This window comes from Spermophilus citellus (assembly GCF_964194105.1).
Source record: "Spermophilus citellus genome assembly, chromosome: 18".
Classification (NCBI taxonomy): Eukaryota; Metazoa; Chordata; class Mammalia; order Rodentia; family Sciuridae; genus Spermophilus; species Spermophilus citellus.
In genome coordinates, this window is record NC_138200.1 from 51,771,183 (window position 1) to 51,790,324 (window position 19,142).

The 19,142-nt window shown below is 47.3% G+C and overlaps 1 protein-coding gene across 2 annotated transcripts; it reads left to right on the plus strand.

The window, feature by feature from the left end:
* Window positions 1-918: 918 nt before the first annotated feature.
* On the plus strand, window positions 919-13,184 carry LOC308637825 (cocaine esterase-like; the record flags this gene model as incomplete). 2 transcript variants are annotated; one of them, XM_081274668.1, is made up of 13 exons in its annotated part: window positions 919-994; window positions 6,820-7,024; window positions 7,959-8,100; window positions 8,735-8,868; window positions 8,950-9,208; window positions 9,608-9,706; window positions 9,966-10,106; window positions 10,205-10,285; window positions 10,719-10,863; window positions 11,285-11,422; window positions 12,273-12,345; window positions 12,783-12,948; window positions 13,104-13,184. In XM_081274668.1, the coding sequence occupies 13 exons, from the start codon at window positions 919-921 to the stop codon at window positions 13,182-13,184; spliced, it is 1,740 nt and encodes a 579-aa protein (XP_081130794.1). The 2 variants fall into 2 exon arrangements, with proteins under 2 accessions (XP_081130794.1, XP_081130795.1); XM_081274669.1 differs by lacking the exon at window positions 13,104-13,184 and having other exon boundaries at window positions 12,783-12,969.
* Between the last annotated feature and the right edge of the window lie 5,958 nt (window positions 13,185-19,142).

Consider the following 19,142-nt stretch of genomic DNA (forward strand, 5'->3'; position numbering starts at 1 on the left):
GGGTCTTCATTTTGCTTCCCCTCAGAGAAGCCTTCCTGTCTCCTCCAATTACAGCCCACTACTCCTTTCTCTCCACCCAACACCCTCATGGGCCAGTGTTATGGTTTAGAGAGGAGATGACCCCAAAGCTCATGTGTGAGACAATTCCAGAAAGTTTAGAGGTGACATGATTGGGTTATGAGAGCCTTAACCCAATCATTGATTAATCCCCTGATGAGGGTTCACTGGATGGTAACTGTAGCCATGGAGGGTGGAGCTGGAGGAGGTGGGTCACTGGGGTGGGCTTAGTGGTATGTATTTTGTCTTTTTTGAGTGGAGCGCTCTCTCTCTCTCTCTCTCTCTCTCTCTCTCTCTCTGCTTCCTGGTATGATGTCTTGAGCAGCTCTCCTCCACTACACCCTTCCACCATGATATTCAGCTTCTCCTTGAGACCTAAGCAATGGACCTGCTCTCTATGGTCTGAGAACTCTGAAACCATGAGCCTCAAATGAATTTTTCCTTCTCTATATTGTTCTTGTCAACATATGAACCGGGAGGAAAACTTTGGATGGAAAAGTTTGAATCAAGAAAAGGAAAAGAAAAAAAGTAGACTAAAAGAGTCAGTGGCTGCTAGGACAATAAATTAGTAACTCCGGGGGTGAGGAATGGGTTCCTGAGATCTCAGAGCAGCTACAGCGGCCGTGCAGCACCTTGGGAGCTGACAAAGGAGTGCAGCCCTGTCCTGTCTGGTACCCAATGCCTCTGTGACCTCTGCGAGTTCAGAGTGGCTCTCCCGCAGTGCCCAGCTTGCAGGATACCTCTCATTGCTCTGCCTCCTCCCTGTAGGGTCCAAACTCCACCTGGGCCCAGGTCCTTCTCTGTGCTGACCTCTGAAGCAGAGCAACCACAGCAGCACAGAAACAGCCCTGGAAAATGACCATGTGGCTGCACAGACTTCATGGGAAGCTGGGCATCGTGGCCTGTGGGCTCCTGCTGCTCCTCCTCCAAGGTCAGGGTAAGGCTCACATAGGGATTGGGGTGTCAGACTCTGTGTTCCTCCTATCAGCCAAATGGTGTAGAGGAAGAGACTGAGGCTGCAGGAGGGTAGGCTGGTGGAAATGATACATGGGGGAGCTGGTGGAAATGATAGAGGACAGTTCAGAGAGGAATGTGCAGCCACCCTGAGCTCCATCTAATGCCCAGGGTGACTCCCCTGAAGTGCAGACAGGGTCAGAATTCCTGTCACCAACACCAAGGAGAAGGCAAGGTATGAGGGGAGACTGAGGAACCCAGAAGAGCAGGGCCAACTTCCCTGTCTCTGGACGGGCATTCAGGACACTGAGTGCTGGCTGTGCTGGAGCTCCAGCTGCCAATGGGAAAAACAGCCACTTAGGAACCCCTTCCTGCTGCCATTTGGCTCTAGGTCATGCCTTTGGCCAGAGGGTGACCTGGCCATCTCAAAGAGGCTCCAGGCAAGGTTATTTGTCTTTGGGAGAAATACAGAAGGTCCCAGGCACTGTGTCCTAAAGGGGATCTGGGATGTCACTGGATTCCTCTCACCTTATACACCTGACCAAAAAAGGGGAATGGTTTGGCCATTAGGGCAAAGGTGATGGGGCTCTGAGCCTACAGGCAGCATCCAGGCCCTCATCAGAAGTTAGGCAAGGTTGGCAGGATGCCTGGGCTGTCCTTGGCTTGATCTTCTCCATAAAAGCGTTCTAATGTGCAGCCCCCTTATCTCCTGCTACTCCTCCCCACTACGCCCAGGAGGAGTCCACACTCACCTCTCCACCATGACACACCCTCAAAGGGTCTTTCCCATCTCCCTGCTGTTGACCAGGCTCCTCTCAAAAGTCACTAGGACTTTCTAGACAAGGAGAGCTGCCCAATTTCACTGATGGCTGCCATTATAAATATTGTCTTGGCTTCATCCATCAGAAATAATCATTAACAAGTCACAAGCACAGATTTGGGTTACACCCTCTTCTGTCCCAACCAGTCCTGATTCCTTCACAGGAACCATCAAGGTCTCAGGGACTTACACACAATGTCCAGGACGGTGTGTGTGTGTGTGTGTGTGTGTGTGTGTGTGTGTGTGTGAGAGAGAGAGAGAGAGAGAGAGAGAGAGAGAGAGAGAGATTTTTTTCTCATGCCTGGTTTCCATCTACATGACCACAACTCACCCTCTGGGGCACCACGCTTTCCCCTTCCTAACACAGGAGGCACCTCACACTCTTACATGGTGCAGCTTCCTCCACCATCGAGCGGAAAGGATGATGTGCTGTTGACTTAACAAGTCTCTGATCAGGGACATTTTAGCAGACTTTGTCCATTGCTGTTACAACACACACCTGAGGCATCTGGGACTGCTGTCTGTGTACATTACATGAAAAGAAATTTCACCCAGTAAGGAATTCTGTGTAGGCAGCCTGTTAGGGAAGAGGTGCGTACCACCCATGCCCCTTTTGCGTACTGAGTGAAACTCCAGGTTGCTTTACCACTGAGCCATGTCCCCCGGCCCTTTTCATTATATTTTGATACAACATCTCATTAAGTTGCTTAGGGCTTTGCTAATTTTCTGAGGTTGGCCTCAGCCTCCTGAGTCACTGGGATTACAGACATGCGGTGCGTGAGGAGTGTGCCTTTTGACTTGGAACATATCTTAGCTCGATTTGGGGTGCTAAAACAGTATAACTGACCTGACACTGGATGATGTATAAAGGAAATAGATTTATTTAGCTCACAGTTTTAAAGCCTGAAAATCTCTGCTCAGGTGACCCTCTCTGGTAGATCTTGATGAGGGATTTTCAGCTATGTCATAGTGTGGCAATGGCATGACATAGTAGGACTTTGTAGGAGAGAGATCACATGGTGAGAGAGGAAGCATTAAGACAGGGAAGAGGCCGACTTGCTCTATTATAAAAACTTATACTCACCTCAAAGGAATTAAGCCACTCCTATGAGATCTAATAATCCACTCTGAAAGACTAGCATTAATCCCTTCACAGGGCAGTCCTGAGCCAACCACTAGGTCCTATTTCTGAAAGGTACCACCTCACTGGGGACCAGTCATCTATGATAGGATCCTTTGGGGGGCAAACCATATCATTCTGCCCCCGCCCCCCAAGGTTCACGTCCTTCTTTCAATGCAAAATGCAGTCTTTCCGTGCCTATAGTTCTCAAAGGCTGAAACCTTACCAGCATGGCTACAAAGTGCAAAGTCCCAAGTCCCATCTGAAACTCAAGTCAAATGACTTGCAACAAGTTACATGGTTTCAGGATACAGCCTTGAAACAGGCTCAGGCAGGGCAGATAGTCCTGTGGCAAAAATGAGGAATAGCAAGTAGAAAGGGCTCCCAGACTCCCAGCAAGTCTTAAAACAACCAAATAAGACACTAGATCCCCAAACTCCAAGCCCAGCCCCCTAGAAACAGGGCAGGGTACTGGTCCCCAGGGCCTTGGGCAGCCCCACCCCGGGAGTAATGCTGGTTGCAGCCCACATGGCTGCTCTCCTGCGCTGCATGCCATGGCCTGTGGATTTCCTAGGCTGGCATTGCACACTGCTAGTGGCTCTACACTTCTGGGGTCTCAAGAGCAGTGGTCCCACTCTCATGGCCTCACTAGGCAGTCTTTGCCGTGACTCCACTCCCATAAGCAGGGCCTCCAGAACTTTCCTTTGAAACCCCAGGGGAGGCTGTTGAGACAGCAGAGCCCTTGGATTCTCTGCACTTAAAAAATAGCACCACTTGGGCATTACCAAGTTCTGTTGTTTGCTCCCTTTGGAGCAGTATCAGGAGTCATGGCTGGGCTTTCATGAACCATGGTTGGAGAGACCCAGAGCATTTTGCTAGGAAACAAGGAGCAGAATCCTGAGACAATGCTGGGGCCCCTTCCATGGTCTTTGGGGCTCTTGATGCAAGGGCACCTGGAAGATTATGTGTAGGCCTTAGGCCTTCTCTCCCATGGTTTTGAAGCAAAGAGCCTGGCTCCTTCCCACCCATGGTACTCTCTTTCCCATCCCCTATATTCTCACCCAATCTCTCATTTTGCTCTTTGGGTGAGCAGGTATGAAATTTCCAATAATTTAAGGTAGGCTTTCATTTGCCAACTATCATTGCAAATCTCACTTAAAACGACCAAAAATAACCACACAGCTTCTTCTATATTTTGTTCAGAAATGTTGTTCTCTGAATCTTCTAGGTCATCAATGTTATATTTGCCCTTTCATAACATCTTTATGCATGAATACAATGTAGCCAAGTTTTTGCAGTGATCAAAGGGAGCCTTTCTTCTAATTTCCACAGATGGTTCCCACTTCCTTCTGAATCCTCCTTTGGATTGCATTTACTAAGCACATTGCTATCAGCATTCTGAATATGACCACTTAACCAATCTCTATGATGTTCTAGCTCCTTCCTAGTCTCTTTGTTATCTGAACTTTCACAAGGATTACTGATAATTCTTCATTTACAGCAGTATAAGACTTCTCTTTCTCCTCTTCCTCTTCTTCCTCCTTTTTCCTCTTCTCCTTCTCCTTCTTCTGTTTTGTACAGGGGGTATAACCCCAGGGACACTTAACCACTGAGCCATATCCCCATCCTTTTTATTTTTTATTTTGATATAGCATCTCACTAAGTTGTTTAGGGCTTCACTAAGTTGCTGGTTCTGGAGCTGGCTTTGAACTTGCAATTCTCCTGCTACGGCCTCCTGAACTGCTGATATTACAACTGTGCACTATTGCACCCAGCAACACAAAACTTTTTCTTGACTGCTCCTACAAACTCCTCCAACCTCTGGCTGTTAACTAGTTCCAAAGCCACTTCCATAGTTTCAGGTATTGTTTTAGTAACAACCCCACTCTTGGTAGTAATTTTCTGTCTCAGACTGCTTTGTGTTGCTATAACAAAATAGCCAACACAAGGTAATTATAAATAAAATATAGTTATTTTGCACACAGTTATAGATACTAAAAATCAAGATCAGGTGGCCCTCTCTGGTCTGCCTCTGTTTTTGTTTTTTGGTCTGTTGTGGTTGACACTACTGGGGATGGACCCTAAAGGTGATCTGCCACTGAGCAAAATCCCTAGCCCCTTTACTTTTCACTTTGATACAGACTCATGCCAAGTTACTGAGCCTGGTCTCAAACACACAAAACTCCTGCCTCAACCTCCCAAGCCTCTGGTATTACTGGAGTGCATCACTTTGCCTGGCTCTGGTCTACCTCTGGAGAGGGCCTTGTAGCTATGTCATAAAATGGCAAAGACATGATATAGCAGGAGTGTTTATGAGATAGATCATATGGCAGGAGCAAAGCAAGAGACTGGAGAGTGGCCAGGCTGCCCTGTTAGAACAATCCAATCTCACTTTCCAGAGAATTAATGCTCTCCTGTGAGATCTAACCCTAGCCATGATCCAATCACCTTCTATTACACCCCATCCCTTTATAGTCCCACCTCCTCAATGCTGCCACACTGGGAATCAAACTTCCAGCACATGAATCTCTGGTGAACAAACCACATTCAAACAATAGCAGAAAGATGATACTAGATTGTCCTCTCTGGAGCCTTTACGTGGCTGCCACGCCTAGCCTCAACTCCAGCAGTTGACACATATTGATGCATTAGGATCCACCCTGGGAAGGGCAGAAGGAGATCCCTGAGGTTGTTCTTGTCTTTTGTTTTTTCTAATGGAACCTGGCTCAGATCTGCCAATTTCTGCAGAGGCAGAACTTGAGACTGTGAAGGGAAGGTGCAAGAGGTGGGAGCCTCTGTAGGTGGCAACAATATCAGGGGGACAGTGGCCTTACTGAACACCTCCCTGTATCCTAAGGCACAGAGTGAGATGTGGTTGCCCAAGAGCTACACAGCACAGAGGGATGAGCCTCATATGAGCCAGAGAGGAAAGTTAATGAACCCAATGTATCCATCAGCCACTTTCAACAAGTATCTGGACTGTCACAACCTAGATTATCTGAAATGCACCCTGTCCTTTGTACCATTGTTCGAAAGCAACCCCAGCTATCACATCATGGGTAAATTTTTCTTGAGTTCCTACTGAAAAAAAAAGAAGAGGAAGAATGATACAAATATTTATATGATATACACAGAGATAGGTAAATAGATAAAGGTATTTCCACAACAGTGTCAGTTTTCATTATAAATAAATATCTATTCAAATGTTCTAATTTATTAGAATGGTAATAATGTAGGGTCTTTTCTTTAAAAATCAAGATTTAATCCAGGCACAGTGGTACACCTGTAATCCCAGTGGCTCGAGAAGCTAAGGCAGGAGGATAGTGAGTTCAAAGCCAGCCTCAGCAACTTAAAGAGGCCCTAAGCAACTCAGTGAGACACTGCCTCTAAATAAAATATAAAAAGGGCTTGGCATTTGGCTTAGTTGTTACATGCCCCTGGGTTTAATCCTCAGTAACAAAAAAAAATTCACATCAGTTTCATAATTTGCAAAGAGATTTTTAATAACAACTTTGAAAAATAATTACTGCACCATACATTTTACCCATTCAATGACACACATAAGTGGTTTTTAGTTTACACTCAAAGTTCACCTCTTTCCCTCAATGTGAACCTAACCCTACCCTACATACCCTCAATCTGCTCTCTGTGTCTATGGATAAACTAATTCTGGCCATGTCATCAGAATAGAATCAGGGGGTAATTGTGGAGGGTCACAGTGGGACAGGCAGAAGGTTTGTGAAGCCATTGTTTGCAGATCAGGGTCCCTCCACAAGATTGAGCTAAGGAAGGCCAACCAGGCCACAGTACTATAGGCCAACAGCTGATTAAGCAGACCAAAGTCTGAAGTGCATCTCTCTGACCACAGGCCAGGTCTCAGTCAGCCCCATCCGGACCACCCACACCGGGCAGGTGCGGGGCAGCCTCGTCCATGTGAAGGGCTTCAATGCGGGGGTCCACACCTTCCTGGGAATTCCCTTTGCCAAGCCACCTGTAGGACCACTGCGCTTTGCAGCCCCTGAGCCCCCTGACCCTTGGAGTGGTGTGAGGGATGGAACCTCCCACCCAGCCATGTAAGCTCTCCAGGGGTCTGGGAAACCTCAGGGCTGGGTGGGGATGGGTACTCCTAGCCCTGGGCTCCTTCATTTACACTGCCCAGACAATTTTCCTCTGCATTGGGATGATTCTCACATGCATTCTTCCAGTGAGAGTGCTAAGGCTCAGAGGGTTGAAGTTGCTAACTTCCCTAGGATCCTGTCTTTGGCCTTGGCACCCAGAGAACATTAGTTGCGGAGATAATTTGTCCCAGCTCATGTTATGCCAGATGTTCTCTGCAACCAAGGTACGTACATGTGTCTGGGAGAGGGTCAGATTGGCTCTAAGAACCTATAAAATACCCTGACTCCAGCAGTACATACTCTAGAATCCTGAAGAGGGAAGCAGTAGTGGCTCCTTTGGGATCTGCCACCTGCATTCTCTATGCCAGCCCACAGGGCCAGGTGCCAGTGGCCAAGTAACAGATGCATGTGCTTACACCTGAAGACTCTGTGGTTCCCTGAGAGTCTAGACTTGGTCTGTGGGTTGTCCTACTATGTTCTATGGGAAACTAAACTCCATCCATTCTGGCACCACCCATTTGGGGACATCTATACTGTTCCAGACCTGAATGGGGACAGGGTTAAGTGGTGAATGTCAACATAGGCAGCCAGTGTTTCCCAGACAGTCCCCTAGAGTCATGATTGCCCAGCCTCAGAAGGAGTTGGATGCAAGTGCTTAACAACCTTGAGGCCTCCCTGGAGGTCTGGACTCCATCCTGGCTTCCCCCTCCCACCCCAGCCAGAGGCCTTGAACTCAGTGGGAAGGGGCTTTAGAGAAAAATCCAGTATGAACAGGACATCAGGTGTAACAGGGACCCTGAGGGGGTTTCTTGGAAGAAACCTGAACCCAAGTCTGCTTTTGACCACTGTTCACACGCTGGGTTGACTGTCTACCATGGTTGATCACCAGGTGTCTGCAGGATGCCCAAGCAATGAACACACAGTCTCTGAAGCTGTTGAATCTGACCCTGCCTTCCATCCCCATGTCAGAAGACTGCCTGTATCTCAACATCTACACGCCTGCTCATGCCCATGAGGGCTCTAACCTTCCTGTGAGTGTCAGGATGTGATTGACAGGGGAGTGGGAGTACATTTGTTCTATAAGGTTAGAAGGAACAAGATCAGCTTGGGCCCTACTGCAGTATGAACAATGAGGAGAAACCTCTTACTGTCAGATCCAAGAAGGCCTCTTATACCAGTGGGCCCTGACTTAAGCTTGTGTTCAAAGGGCCCTGGCTACTCCCAGAGGTCAGAGACTGTGGCCATTGGATGGACACCATTCTCATTCAACCAAGTTGTTCCCAGGAGACCCCCTTAGTGCAAGGACTACACTAAGGTCACACAAAAAAATGACAGCAATGGATTGTCTTTGAGCTCTTGTGGAGAAGAATTTTGATTAATGTTTCTTGGAAATTCTAAGTAGACACCCCTTTTCTTTCCAATTTGCAGAAGATTCAGGATGTAATAGATCCAGGTTTTGGTACATGGGATGTATCACGTACCAATGGGAGATCTGGTCTTCCTGATTGAACTTAGGTCATTGACCCATGGCCCAGGTCATGAGGTCTGCTGGAGTTTTGTCTGTGTGGGTAGCTGCATAATTCAAAGCAGTGTTTAATCTATAAGGCAGCCCAGGAGGGGTTTGGGCTGGGTGGGAGCCATGTGGTATATCTCTTGATTTTCCAGGTGATGGTATGGATCCATGGTGGTGCGCTAGTTATAGGCATGGCATCCATGTACGATGGTTCTATTCTGGCAGCCACTGAGGATGTGGTGGTGGTCATTATCCAGTACCGCCTAGGTATTCTGGGCTACTTCAGGTGAGCTTGGGGCTGGATTGGTCGACGGAGGCTGAGTAGACAGAGGACCATCCAGTGATCATCATCCTTGCTATTTCTCAGCACTGGAGACCAGCATGCCACTGGCAACTGGGGCTACCTGGACCAAGTGGCCGCCCTACATTGGGTCCAGCAGAACATTGCCCACTTTGGAGGCAACCCTGATCGCGTCACCATTTTTGGCGAGTCTGCAGGTGGCACAAGTGTGTCCTCACATGTGGTGTCTCCGATGTCCCAAGGACTCTTCCATGGTGCCATCATGGAGAGTGGGGTGGCCCTGCTGCCCAGTCTCATTGCCAGCTCATCTGAAGCGGTTTCTACAGTGAGTGCCCTCAACCACCAAAGCCCAGACCCACTGCCTCATCCCTCACCTTCAGAGCCACTGCTCCTCTTTCTTCACTGAAGACAACAGTTGAGGAACCTTGGGAAGTGCTACCTATCCAGGGATTGCGAGGGGTTCAAGAGTTAGAATCCACACACCTCTACCTCACAGTGGTTGAATATGTTCTATGATCTGTAAAGCTGTACCCTGAACCACATGAACATGTGTGATGGCTCCTCTGGCTGATACCTGAGGTTCAGGGAGGTTAGAACAATTTCACACCTGCAACAATCCACACCTTTGAGATATTGGTGGTGCCTGCACCCAGCTGAGACCTTGGGCAACATTCCCACTCCCTGCCTGAAGGGATGATCCAGCACTTTTTTGGTGCCTTTACAGATGGTGACCAACCTGTCTGACTGTGGGCAGGTAGAGTCAGAGGCTCTAATGAGCTGCCTTCGAGGCAAGAGCGAAGAGGAAATGCTGGCTATTACCAAGGTCAGGCTTAATGAGCATGGGTGTGGAAGAAGGAGGGTTGATAGCTGTGGGGCAGAATGATTTGGGTGCCCTTCCAACTCCCTGGAACAGTTACTTCACCCAGGTATTCTGGAAATGAGGCTTGGGTGTAATAAACCAGGAATAGGATTTCCTGGGGCAGTTATGAGTTTCCTGGCCAGACAGGAGCGAAAAGCATTCAGAAGACATCAGAAGTTTTCTAGGACCTGACTGTGCTTCATGACTTTGAATGCCCCCTCAGGCCTTCAAGATCATTCCCGGTGTGGTAGATGGGGTCTTCCTGCCCAGGCACCCCCAGGAGCTTCTGACTTCTACTGATTTTCAACCTGTCCCCAGCATCATTGGAGTCAACAATGATGAGTATGGCTGGGTCATTCCCTCGGTGAGACCTAGCTCCAAGTTTCTAGGTGTTTGGGGAAACACATCTTAAAGTTCCAGGCCAATCTGAACTATAAAACACACTCTCCCCTTTCCACCCAGAGCATGGGCACCGCTCACCCCCAGAAGAAAATAGACAGAAGGACTGTGCAGGCTGCTCTGCAGAGAAGAGCAGCACAGATGGTGAGACTCTCAGGGTCCTGCAAAAAAAAAAAAAAATGGAGAGTGCTGATCAAGGTGTAGTATCCCTGTAATCCCAGTGACTCAGGAAGCTGAAGCAGGAGGACTCCAAGTTCAAGGCCAGCCTTCAGCAACTTGGCAAGACCCTACCTCAAAATAAAAAAATAAGAAGGGCTGGGGATGTAGTTCAGTGGTAAAGCATTCAATCACCAGTACCAAAAATATTGAGAGGATACCCCCAGATATCCTTCCCATGAGGCAACTTCCGGCAACAAAGGTTGATCTCTGTGTGCATTTGTGAGTGGGATCACCCCACAGCTTGACAGCTTTGCCTTATACCCTGACCCATCCCAGATTCCATCTCTCCACCCTTAAGCTACTGTGTCCCTTCCTCAGTGCCTGCCTAACAGGACTCTCCCCGATCCCTCTGGGCTAGATGTTGCCTGCTGAATTTGGTGACCTGTTGATGGAGGAGTATATGGGGGACAATGAAGACCCAGATACTCTTCAAGACCAGTTCCAGGAAATGATGGAGGACTTAATGTTTGTGATCCCTGCACTCCAAGTAGCACATTTTCAGAGTGAGTATGTCTGTACCTGACTCCTGATGGCCTAGGGCAACTTAGAGCTCTGGTGTCTGGAGAACAGGAAGATTGTGATGTCTAGATCCTGAACTAGTCTTTATCAGGCCCCTGATACCAAGCACTTGATAGTCCTCATCTCAGCAAATCCTGAGGGATAGTATAAGTGACAGACAACTATCCTATTTTATAGGCAAGGAGCCTGAGTTAGTGACTTGCTCAAAATCACACAGCTAGAGAGTCCAAGGCCATGATTTATTGAAGGCCCTTCAATGGCCTCAACTCTACCCTGGGGTTCCCCATTTCACTGTCCAGGTTAAAGTCGGCTTTGGACCTATGTATTTTGTCACCTAGGGTGACTCAGAAGGGAGTTCCAGGTAAGGGGTCACCTTATCACTGCCTGACCACCCCCATTCCCCAGGTTCCCATGCCTCTGTCTACTTCTACGAGTTCCAGCATCGACCTGACTTTTTTAAGGACATCAAGCCACCCCATGTGAAGGCCGACCACGGTGATGAGATTCTCTTTATCTTCAGATCCTTTTTCCGGGGCAAGCAAGGTGAGTCTTTGTTCTCCAGAAAATGTGTACCAGTGGGGTCCACACAAGGAAACTAAGGCTCAGAAAGAGAATCAGGTGTTCACCAACTCACAGCTCAAAAGATGTCCCTAATTAGAATCTGAGCCCCACCACTCCAGCCTATGCTCCCTCAACCTGCCCCACCCCAACCACGGTGTCCATAATGGGTACAGAGGAAGGTACTTAAATGGCATATTTGTTTCTTAGATGACCTTACAGTTTTAGAAGGAAAAGGGGGCCCTCTGGATCCAGATGGCCCAGGAACAATTCAGCTAGAGGCTGGAATGAGTAAGGGCAAGCTGGACAAGGGGAGGGGCTGTCCCCCAGGGATATTGGGGTAGGGAAGGTGTATTAGTCAAGCCTTCTGTGACAAAATACTTGAGATACTCAACTTAAAGGAGGAAGATTTTATTTGGCTCACAATTTCAATGGTTTCAGTTCATGGTCACTTGATTCCATTGATTCTGGGTCTGTGGAGAGACAGGACATCCTGTCAGGGAGTTAGTAGTGGAACAGAGCTGCCCACATCGTGACAGTCACGAGGAGAAAGAATGAAATACATACAGGCACCAGGAACAAAATATACCTTTAGAGGCATGCCCCCAGTGACCCACCTCTTCACCTAGGTCACATCCATAGAGTTTACAGCACCTCCCAACAGTGCAACCAGCTGGGGGTCAAGCCTTCAACAGATGAGCCTTGGGGGACACTTCACATCCAATTATAATAGAAGGGCCTTGGATCGATTCAGGCTATGGCTGGGGTTGTGAATGTGGCACAGGAGTGAACAGGGTTGGCCAGGACCTGGACCCTTGTCTTCCTCCTTCCACAGTTGAGTTCAGTGAGGAGGAGGAGCTGCTGAGCAGGAGGATGATGAAGTACTGGGCCAACTTTGCTCGAAATGGGTGAGGATACCTGCACACTCAGCCTCCCAGCGGGGCACAGGTCCTCCACTGCTCCCCTTGTCTGAGGTGATCTCATTAACACACATGTGGCCTTAACCACATCCTAGCTCCCTCTCCAACATGAAGGCCTGCTCTGAAAGAGGTTGCTTTGTGGGTGCACTCTCATGGTGGCCGGGAGAGTGAACCGTAGTGCTGGGTTACCATAAGAGCCAGCCTCTCACAAGGAATGGCCAAACAGACCAGGTTGCCCTGCCCTGTGGAGAACAACACTAGTGAGAGGCCATTACTTTCCTACATCAGGAAAACGTTACCCATTCTCAAAGCCCCCACCTGCCTGGATGCCTGGCCAGTCCTAAACAGGGATGGGAGGTCAGGTCTGAATTCAACAGAGCTCAGACTGACCCTCGCCTGACCCTGCTGGGAGGGCATGTGCACAGGAACCCCAACGGAGAGGACCTACCCCACTGGCCACTGTTCGACCAGGACCAGCAGTACCTGCAGCTGGACATCCAGCCTGCTGTGGGCAAGGCCCTGAAGGCCCACAGGCTGCAGTTCTGGACCAAGACCCTGCCTCAAAAGATCCAGGAACTAAAGGGAGATAAGGTGAAGCACACAGATCTCTAGCTCCCTGTTCAGGGAGGGAGGGAAGGCCTATGTGCAGATGGGATCTGTCTGTAGTGCCCATATGCCCACCAAGGAGCCAGGGTTGACCCCTTTGTTCATGTAGCCATTCATCCACTCTTCATTCATCCATTCAGCCAATACTAATGAGGAATTCACCTCATCATGTTCATTGCCCAGGCTGCCATGAGTCCTCTTTTGTTAGACACACTCAGTAAATCCCCCCAGGAAGCTGTGGACAGACGGGTAAGCCCAGTGGATGCCCACCTTCCTCCCCCCCCACTGAGCTTGAGTTCCTTCCTCCCTACTCCTCTCTCTTTCTTTGTACCCTCTCTGTCCTCTCCTGCAAGTTTCCATACCCTCCCACTTTGAGAGAGATTTTTTATGAAGTGGTGCTGACCTAGGTTTCAGAAACCCTTGCCCACCTCTCAGCAAGTCCCCCATGTTCTCATATCTCAGAAAGCCTAAGAGAAAACCTATACATCAGAAGCTCCAGTGTCTTAGTCCATCCAGCTGCTGTTACAAAAACATAATAATCTAGCCAGACACAGTAGCACAAACCCATAATCCAAGCTACTCAGAAGGCTGAGGAGGAGAATTATCAAGTCCAGACTGGGCAACCTGGGGAGACCCGAGCTCAAAACAAAATAAAAAGGGCCATGGATGTAACTCAGTGGTAGAGTGTTTGCCTAACATGTCAAGGTCCTGGGTTTGATCACTGTACCTCTACCAAAATATAAACAAATAAACACAATAAACTGAGTAGCTCATAAACAGTGGAAATTTATTGCTCTCTGTGTTGGAAGCTGTCAAGTTCAAATCCAGGTATTAGCAGATTTGTTGTCTGGGGATGTCTTGCTTTGGTTTTTAGATGGCACCTTCTCACTATATCCTCACTTGGCAGAAGTGGCGAATAATCTCTCTTGGCCTTTTTTATACAGTTAGTAATTCCAATTTATCACAATACTAATGATTTATCATATTGGAGATTGTTTTTTCAGTATATAAATTGCAGCACACAAACTTGCAAGGCATACATCTTAGCCACTGAGGCGGGCCCCTCTATTGTCCCTAGAGATTAAATGTCATTCATCATTAACATTTAAATCTACACACACACACCCATCTATTTCTGTCCCAAGGAGGTGACTGGCCCCATACTTATGAGAAGCAGGACTGGGCTTTTCCATTGGCTTCTGGAGCCTGGGCCAGCTGGATGCATCCTGGAGAGCCAGGTGGGGTCCTGAAGTTGCCTCTTATTCTCTGTGGTTCTGCAGACACTGAGAGCCCCACACTGACACAATCACAACACAGCTGTGAAGATGTTTCCCTGTGGGGTATGTCCTGGAAGAGGCCTTGACATGCCAGGAGGTCCAGACAGGTAGCAGAAGAGATTCTTGTCACTGGCTCCCTGAGGGCCTGTCCATCCAGAATCTTTCAGAATTTCATCTGCAGCCTCCTGACCATCCCCCACTCACTATGGCATCCACATGATTGACTTTCCCTCTCACCTCATTGATGTCCCTAAACTTTTTTGGCCCTTCCAATAAAAACCCTCTCATCTTTTATCTCAGTAATCAAAAGTGCCAAATGAAGCTCAATATGCCTTTTTGTTCCTCCAAAGCATTTTCTCTCTGTCATGGAAAAGCTGTGTCCCTCACTCCATGGACCCTGGGACTTTCCCTATACCCTCCTTATCTCCAACTTGCCTCCATGGGGCACCAGTTTTCCCAAGGAACTAAGTTCCCTCTTTCACCCAGTGCATTTAAGCCCAACCACAGAGCACCATGCCCTTTAGGGACGAAGATGAAGATTACCGTGTTGCCCATACTGGACACTAGGGGGCAGACGAGGATAGTGGTAAGCCTGGGCCGACTGGATCTCTGCAGAGGTGAAAAGACCTTTTAGTTCCTTTTAGTGTACAGGGACTGGTGCATAATCCTTCCACTCTGTGCTGAAAACATTCATTGTGCTCCTGCTGCAAACATGCCCCTGTATGGTTTTCAGTTCTGAGCATGCACAGGATGCTTCCCAGAGTGGGTCCTCAGAGTATTTTTCAGAATTTCAGTAGTTTCAGTAGCTCTTTTTAAGAGCTTTATTGTGGATCATTTCCATGAATTAAATTCACCCATTTGAGCTACAAAGTTCGGTAAATTTGAGTAAATGTAGGAGACTATAACCGACACCACATGTTTCTTAAGCTCCAAAATGTTCCCACATGCCCATTCACAGTTCGTCATCACACTGACCTCTGCTCCCTGGAAACTGCCTGATCGATTTCCGTTGCCAAAGATTGCCTTTTCTAGAATATCATAGCACAGGAGTCATTTGTGACTGTGTCACTTGCATAATGACTTTGAGATTCAAGTGACATTTCTTCCCTTTTATTGGGGAGTGGCCTTGCATGTACACATCTGCCACACTTTATCCAGTTACCAGTTGATGCACATCTGAGTGACTTCCATTTGGGGCCTCTATTTAATAAAATGATCTGGACATTTTTAGACATGACTATGTGTATACACATGCTTCCGTTTTTTGGGGGTTTTTTTTGGGGGGGGCAGTAAAGACCTGAAAGGGCCAGGTACAGCGGTGCATACCTGTAATCCTAGCAACTCAGGAGTCTGAGGCAGGAGGACGGTAAATCTGAGGCCAATCTAGGCAACTTAGTGAGACTCTGCCTCAAAATAAAAAAAAAAAAAAAAGGTCTATGGATATAACTCAGAGGTAGAGCATCCCTGGATTTATCTCCAGTACCACAAATAATAATAATAATATTTTTAAAAGACCTGAAAGTAATTGCTGAGTCATATGATAAATGTGCGTTTAACTTTTGAAAAATTGTCAAACTGTCTTCCAAAATGACCATATCATTTTTACCTCCCATCCATCCATATATGAGGGTGCCAATTGCTCCATATCCTCACCATCAGTTTCTTTATGTTTTTTTTTTTAACTGAGGACTTTTTTTTTTTAAAGAGAGAGTGAGAGAGAGGGGGACAGAGAGAGAGAGAGAATTTTAACATTTATTTATTCTTAGTTCTCGGCGGACACAACATCTTCGTTTGTATGTGGACACAACATCTTCGTTTGTATGTGGTGCTGAGGATCGAACCCGGGCCGCATGCACGCTAGGTGAGCGCGCTACCGCTTGAGCCACATCGCCAGCCCCTCTTTATGGGTTTTAAATCTGATTATATTGAATGGGTATGTAGCAGTATCTCATTTCCCTAGACTTTTGTTTTGTTTTTTGGTTCTTGTTTGGTTTGGTTTGGTTTGCTAGTAAAGGTTGAACCCAGGGGTGTTTAACCATCAAGCTACATCCCAGTCCTTTTTATTTTTTATTTTGAGACAGGACCTCACTAAGTTGCTGAGGCTAGCTTTGAACATGCAATTTTCCTGCCCCAGCCTCCTGAGCCAGTGGGATTACGCATGCACCACTATGCCTGGCTTCCCTGGACTTTGAGACTCTGTCTCCATTTTCTCTGCCCTCTTTTCGCTCCCTCTTTCACTATATATTTGTATATTGATACACATGTACACACAAAAGCACACACACACACATATACACAGATATACTCCTGAGATGCTTCTTCATTTCATGTTTTTAATGTTATCTTGGCTACCCTCAATACCAGGTCTCTATAAGATGGTACCCTAAGTGGCAGAGCACATTGGGACCTTCACCCAGCCATGGTGGACTGCAGACTCCAGATTAGGAAGAAACATTATGTTGTCTAGCAGACTTGAAGAAGCTTGTAACACACCTCTGAGTGGGAGGAGCCCCACAGCCCAGCTATGAATTAGATCAGGAGAATCAGGGCAGAGAGAGCATCTGCCCAGTCAGGGGCTGGAGTGATGGCTTGGAGCAGAGTGCACTGGAAGGAAAACTAAATCCACAGCAGGCTTGCTGGTTGGGTGGAGGTTAAAGAGAAGCAGTGCTCTCAGAATGCTGACTACTCACATCTGGATAAATGCTGATTGCTCCCCAAAGGTGCTGAGAAGGAACCCAGACAGTGCTGGGCTGTGGGAGCCTATGGGAGGCAAGACTGGAATGCAGGGGCCAAGGACAGTTTTCAGGGAACATCTGAGGCTGAGCCCCTAACACTCCTTCCTCCAGGAAGTCAGACTTGGCATATGCTCCTGAGCCCAGGCTGTGTTGCCTATATCCTGGCAGGTTTGGGGATAAGCAAGCACTTATTTAATGTTTGTCAAGTGAGTAGCTAAGTGTACTTTAACTCAGTCTCCCCCATGGATTAGGTCCTCCTTTGTGTTGAGGACATGGTGCACATCTGTAATCACAGCTACTCAGAAGGCTGAGTCAGGAGGATAACAAATCTGAGACCAGCAAAATCCTGTCTCAAAATAAAATAAAAATGCCTGAAGGTGTGACTCAGTGGCAGAGACCTTGCTTAGTCTGCATGAAGCCCTGGGTTCAATTCCCAGTACCGGGGTCAGGTTGGGGGAAAGTACTGGGTTGCTCTCTACAGATTCACTGGGCAAGGCCACCTCAGGATTCCAACTGTCTGATGATGTGCTTTACTGCCACTGTAGCTGTAGTTTAAGTAGGCCCCACAGCACTCAAGCCCTTGGCAGATCTCTGTGATGTACACGTTGCAAATTCTACAGGCATTCAAGGTGCAAAAGTTATAGGGTCATGATAGCTTCCTTCCAGATTTCAAAGAAAACCCTTTGAAACTAGGCAGAAGTTTGCTGCAGAGTCAGAGTCCCTGCAGGGACTCCCCAGTGGGGAAATGCCTAATGGAGCTGAGAAAGTGAAACCAAAGTGGAGACCCATAAAGGTAGCATGCCACACCAGCCTCGGAAAGCCACGGACATCAGCATGCAACTATAAGAGTAGCCATGTGGACTGGCAAAGCCATTCACTCCTGCTGCGATGAGCACAAGATCCAGACTTGGAGACTTCTTAGAATTTAATGCCTATCCTGCTGGGTTTAAGACTTCCTGTGGGCCATTTACTCCTTTCTGCTTCTCAATTCCTTCCTTTTGCTAAAAGGGACATTTATCCTCTCCCTGTCTTGCCATTACATCTTGGAGATATGTACTTGTTTTGTTTTTTGACTTTTTTTTTTTAACAGGAGCTCAGAACTGAAAGAGTTTGCCTTGAATCTTAGAGGAGATTTTACACTTGGATTTTTTAGTAACACAGGAACAAGTTAAGGCTTTGGAACTCTTGGGGGTGGAAGGAATGTGTTTGCATTGTGAGGGCATGAACTTTTGGGCCACGGATGGAATGCTATGGTATGAATTTTGTTTGTCCCCCCCTCACAAAAAAAGTTCACATACTCAAAGTTTGGTCCTTAGTGTGGCAATGGGTGATGACAGACTTTAAGAGGTAGAGCTGGGCGCTTAAGAGGCTTATTCACATGCCTGTAATCCCAGCTGCTGGGGAGGCTGAAACAGGAGGATCACGAGTTCAAAGTCAGCCTCAGCAATGGCAAGGTGCTAAGCAACTCAGTGAGACCCTGTCTCTAAATTAAATACAAAATAGGGCTGGGGATGTGGCTCAGTAGTCGAGTGCCCCTAAGGTCAATCCTGGGTGCCAAAAAAAAAAAAAAAAAGAAAGAAAGAAAGAAAAAGAGAGAAAAAGAGAGCTGTCAGTAACAAGAGCCTGGTGTGAGCTCCTTAGGTTCGTTAGGGGCATGTCCTTGGAAGGAATTGCGAGATCCCAGCCTCTCTGAATTTCTGTTTTTCAAGATGTGATCTTTGCCTCTTGCATGTCCTATATATCACTAGGTCTTCATCAGAGCCAAGATAATGTGGGTGTCATGCCTCTAAACTTCCAGAACTTTGAACCAAATAAATCTCTGTTGTTTATTTGTTTTTTGTGTATTTTTGTTTTCTTGGCAGTACTGGAGATTGAACCCAGGGCCTCATGCATACTAGGCAAGCACTCTACCATTGGGCTACCTCCCAGTGCCAAATCTCTTTTTCTTACAGAGTTAGTCTGACTCAGGGGGTTCATTATCATAACAGAAAATGAACTAAAACACATACAATGAAATTTTATTTGGCTATAACAAATACTAACACATGCTAGAACTTGGATAAACCTCAATATAAAACATTATGCTAAGTGAAAGAAGTCAGACCTAAGAGGTCATGCATCATATGATTCTTTTTATATAATATATCCAGAATAAATAAATCCACTG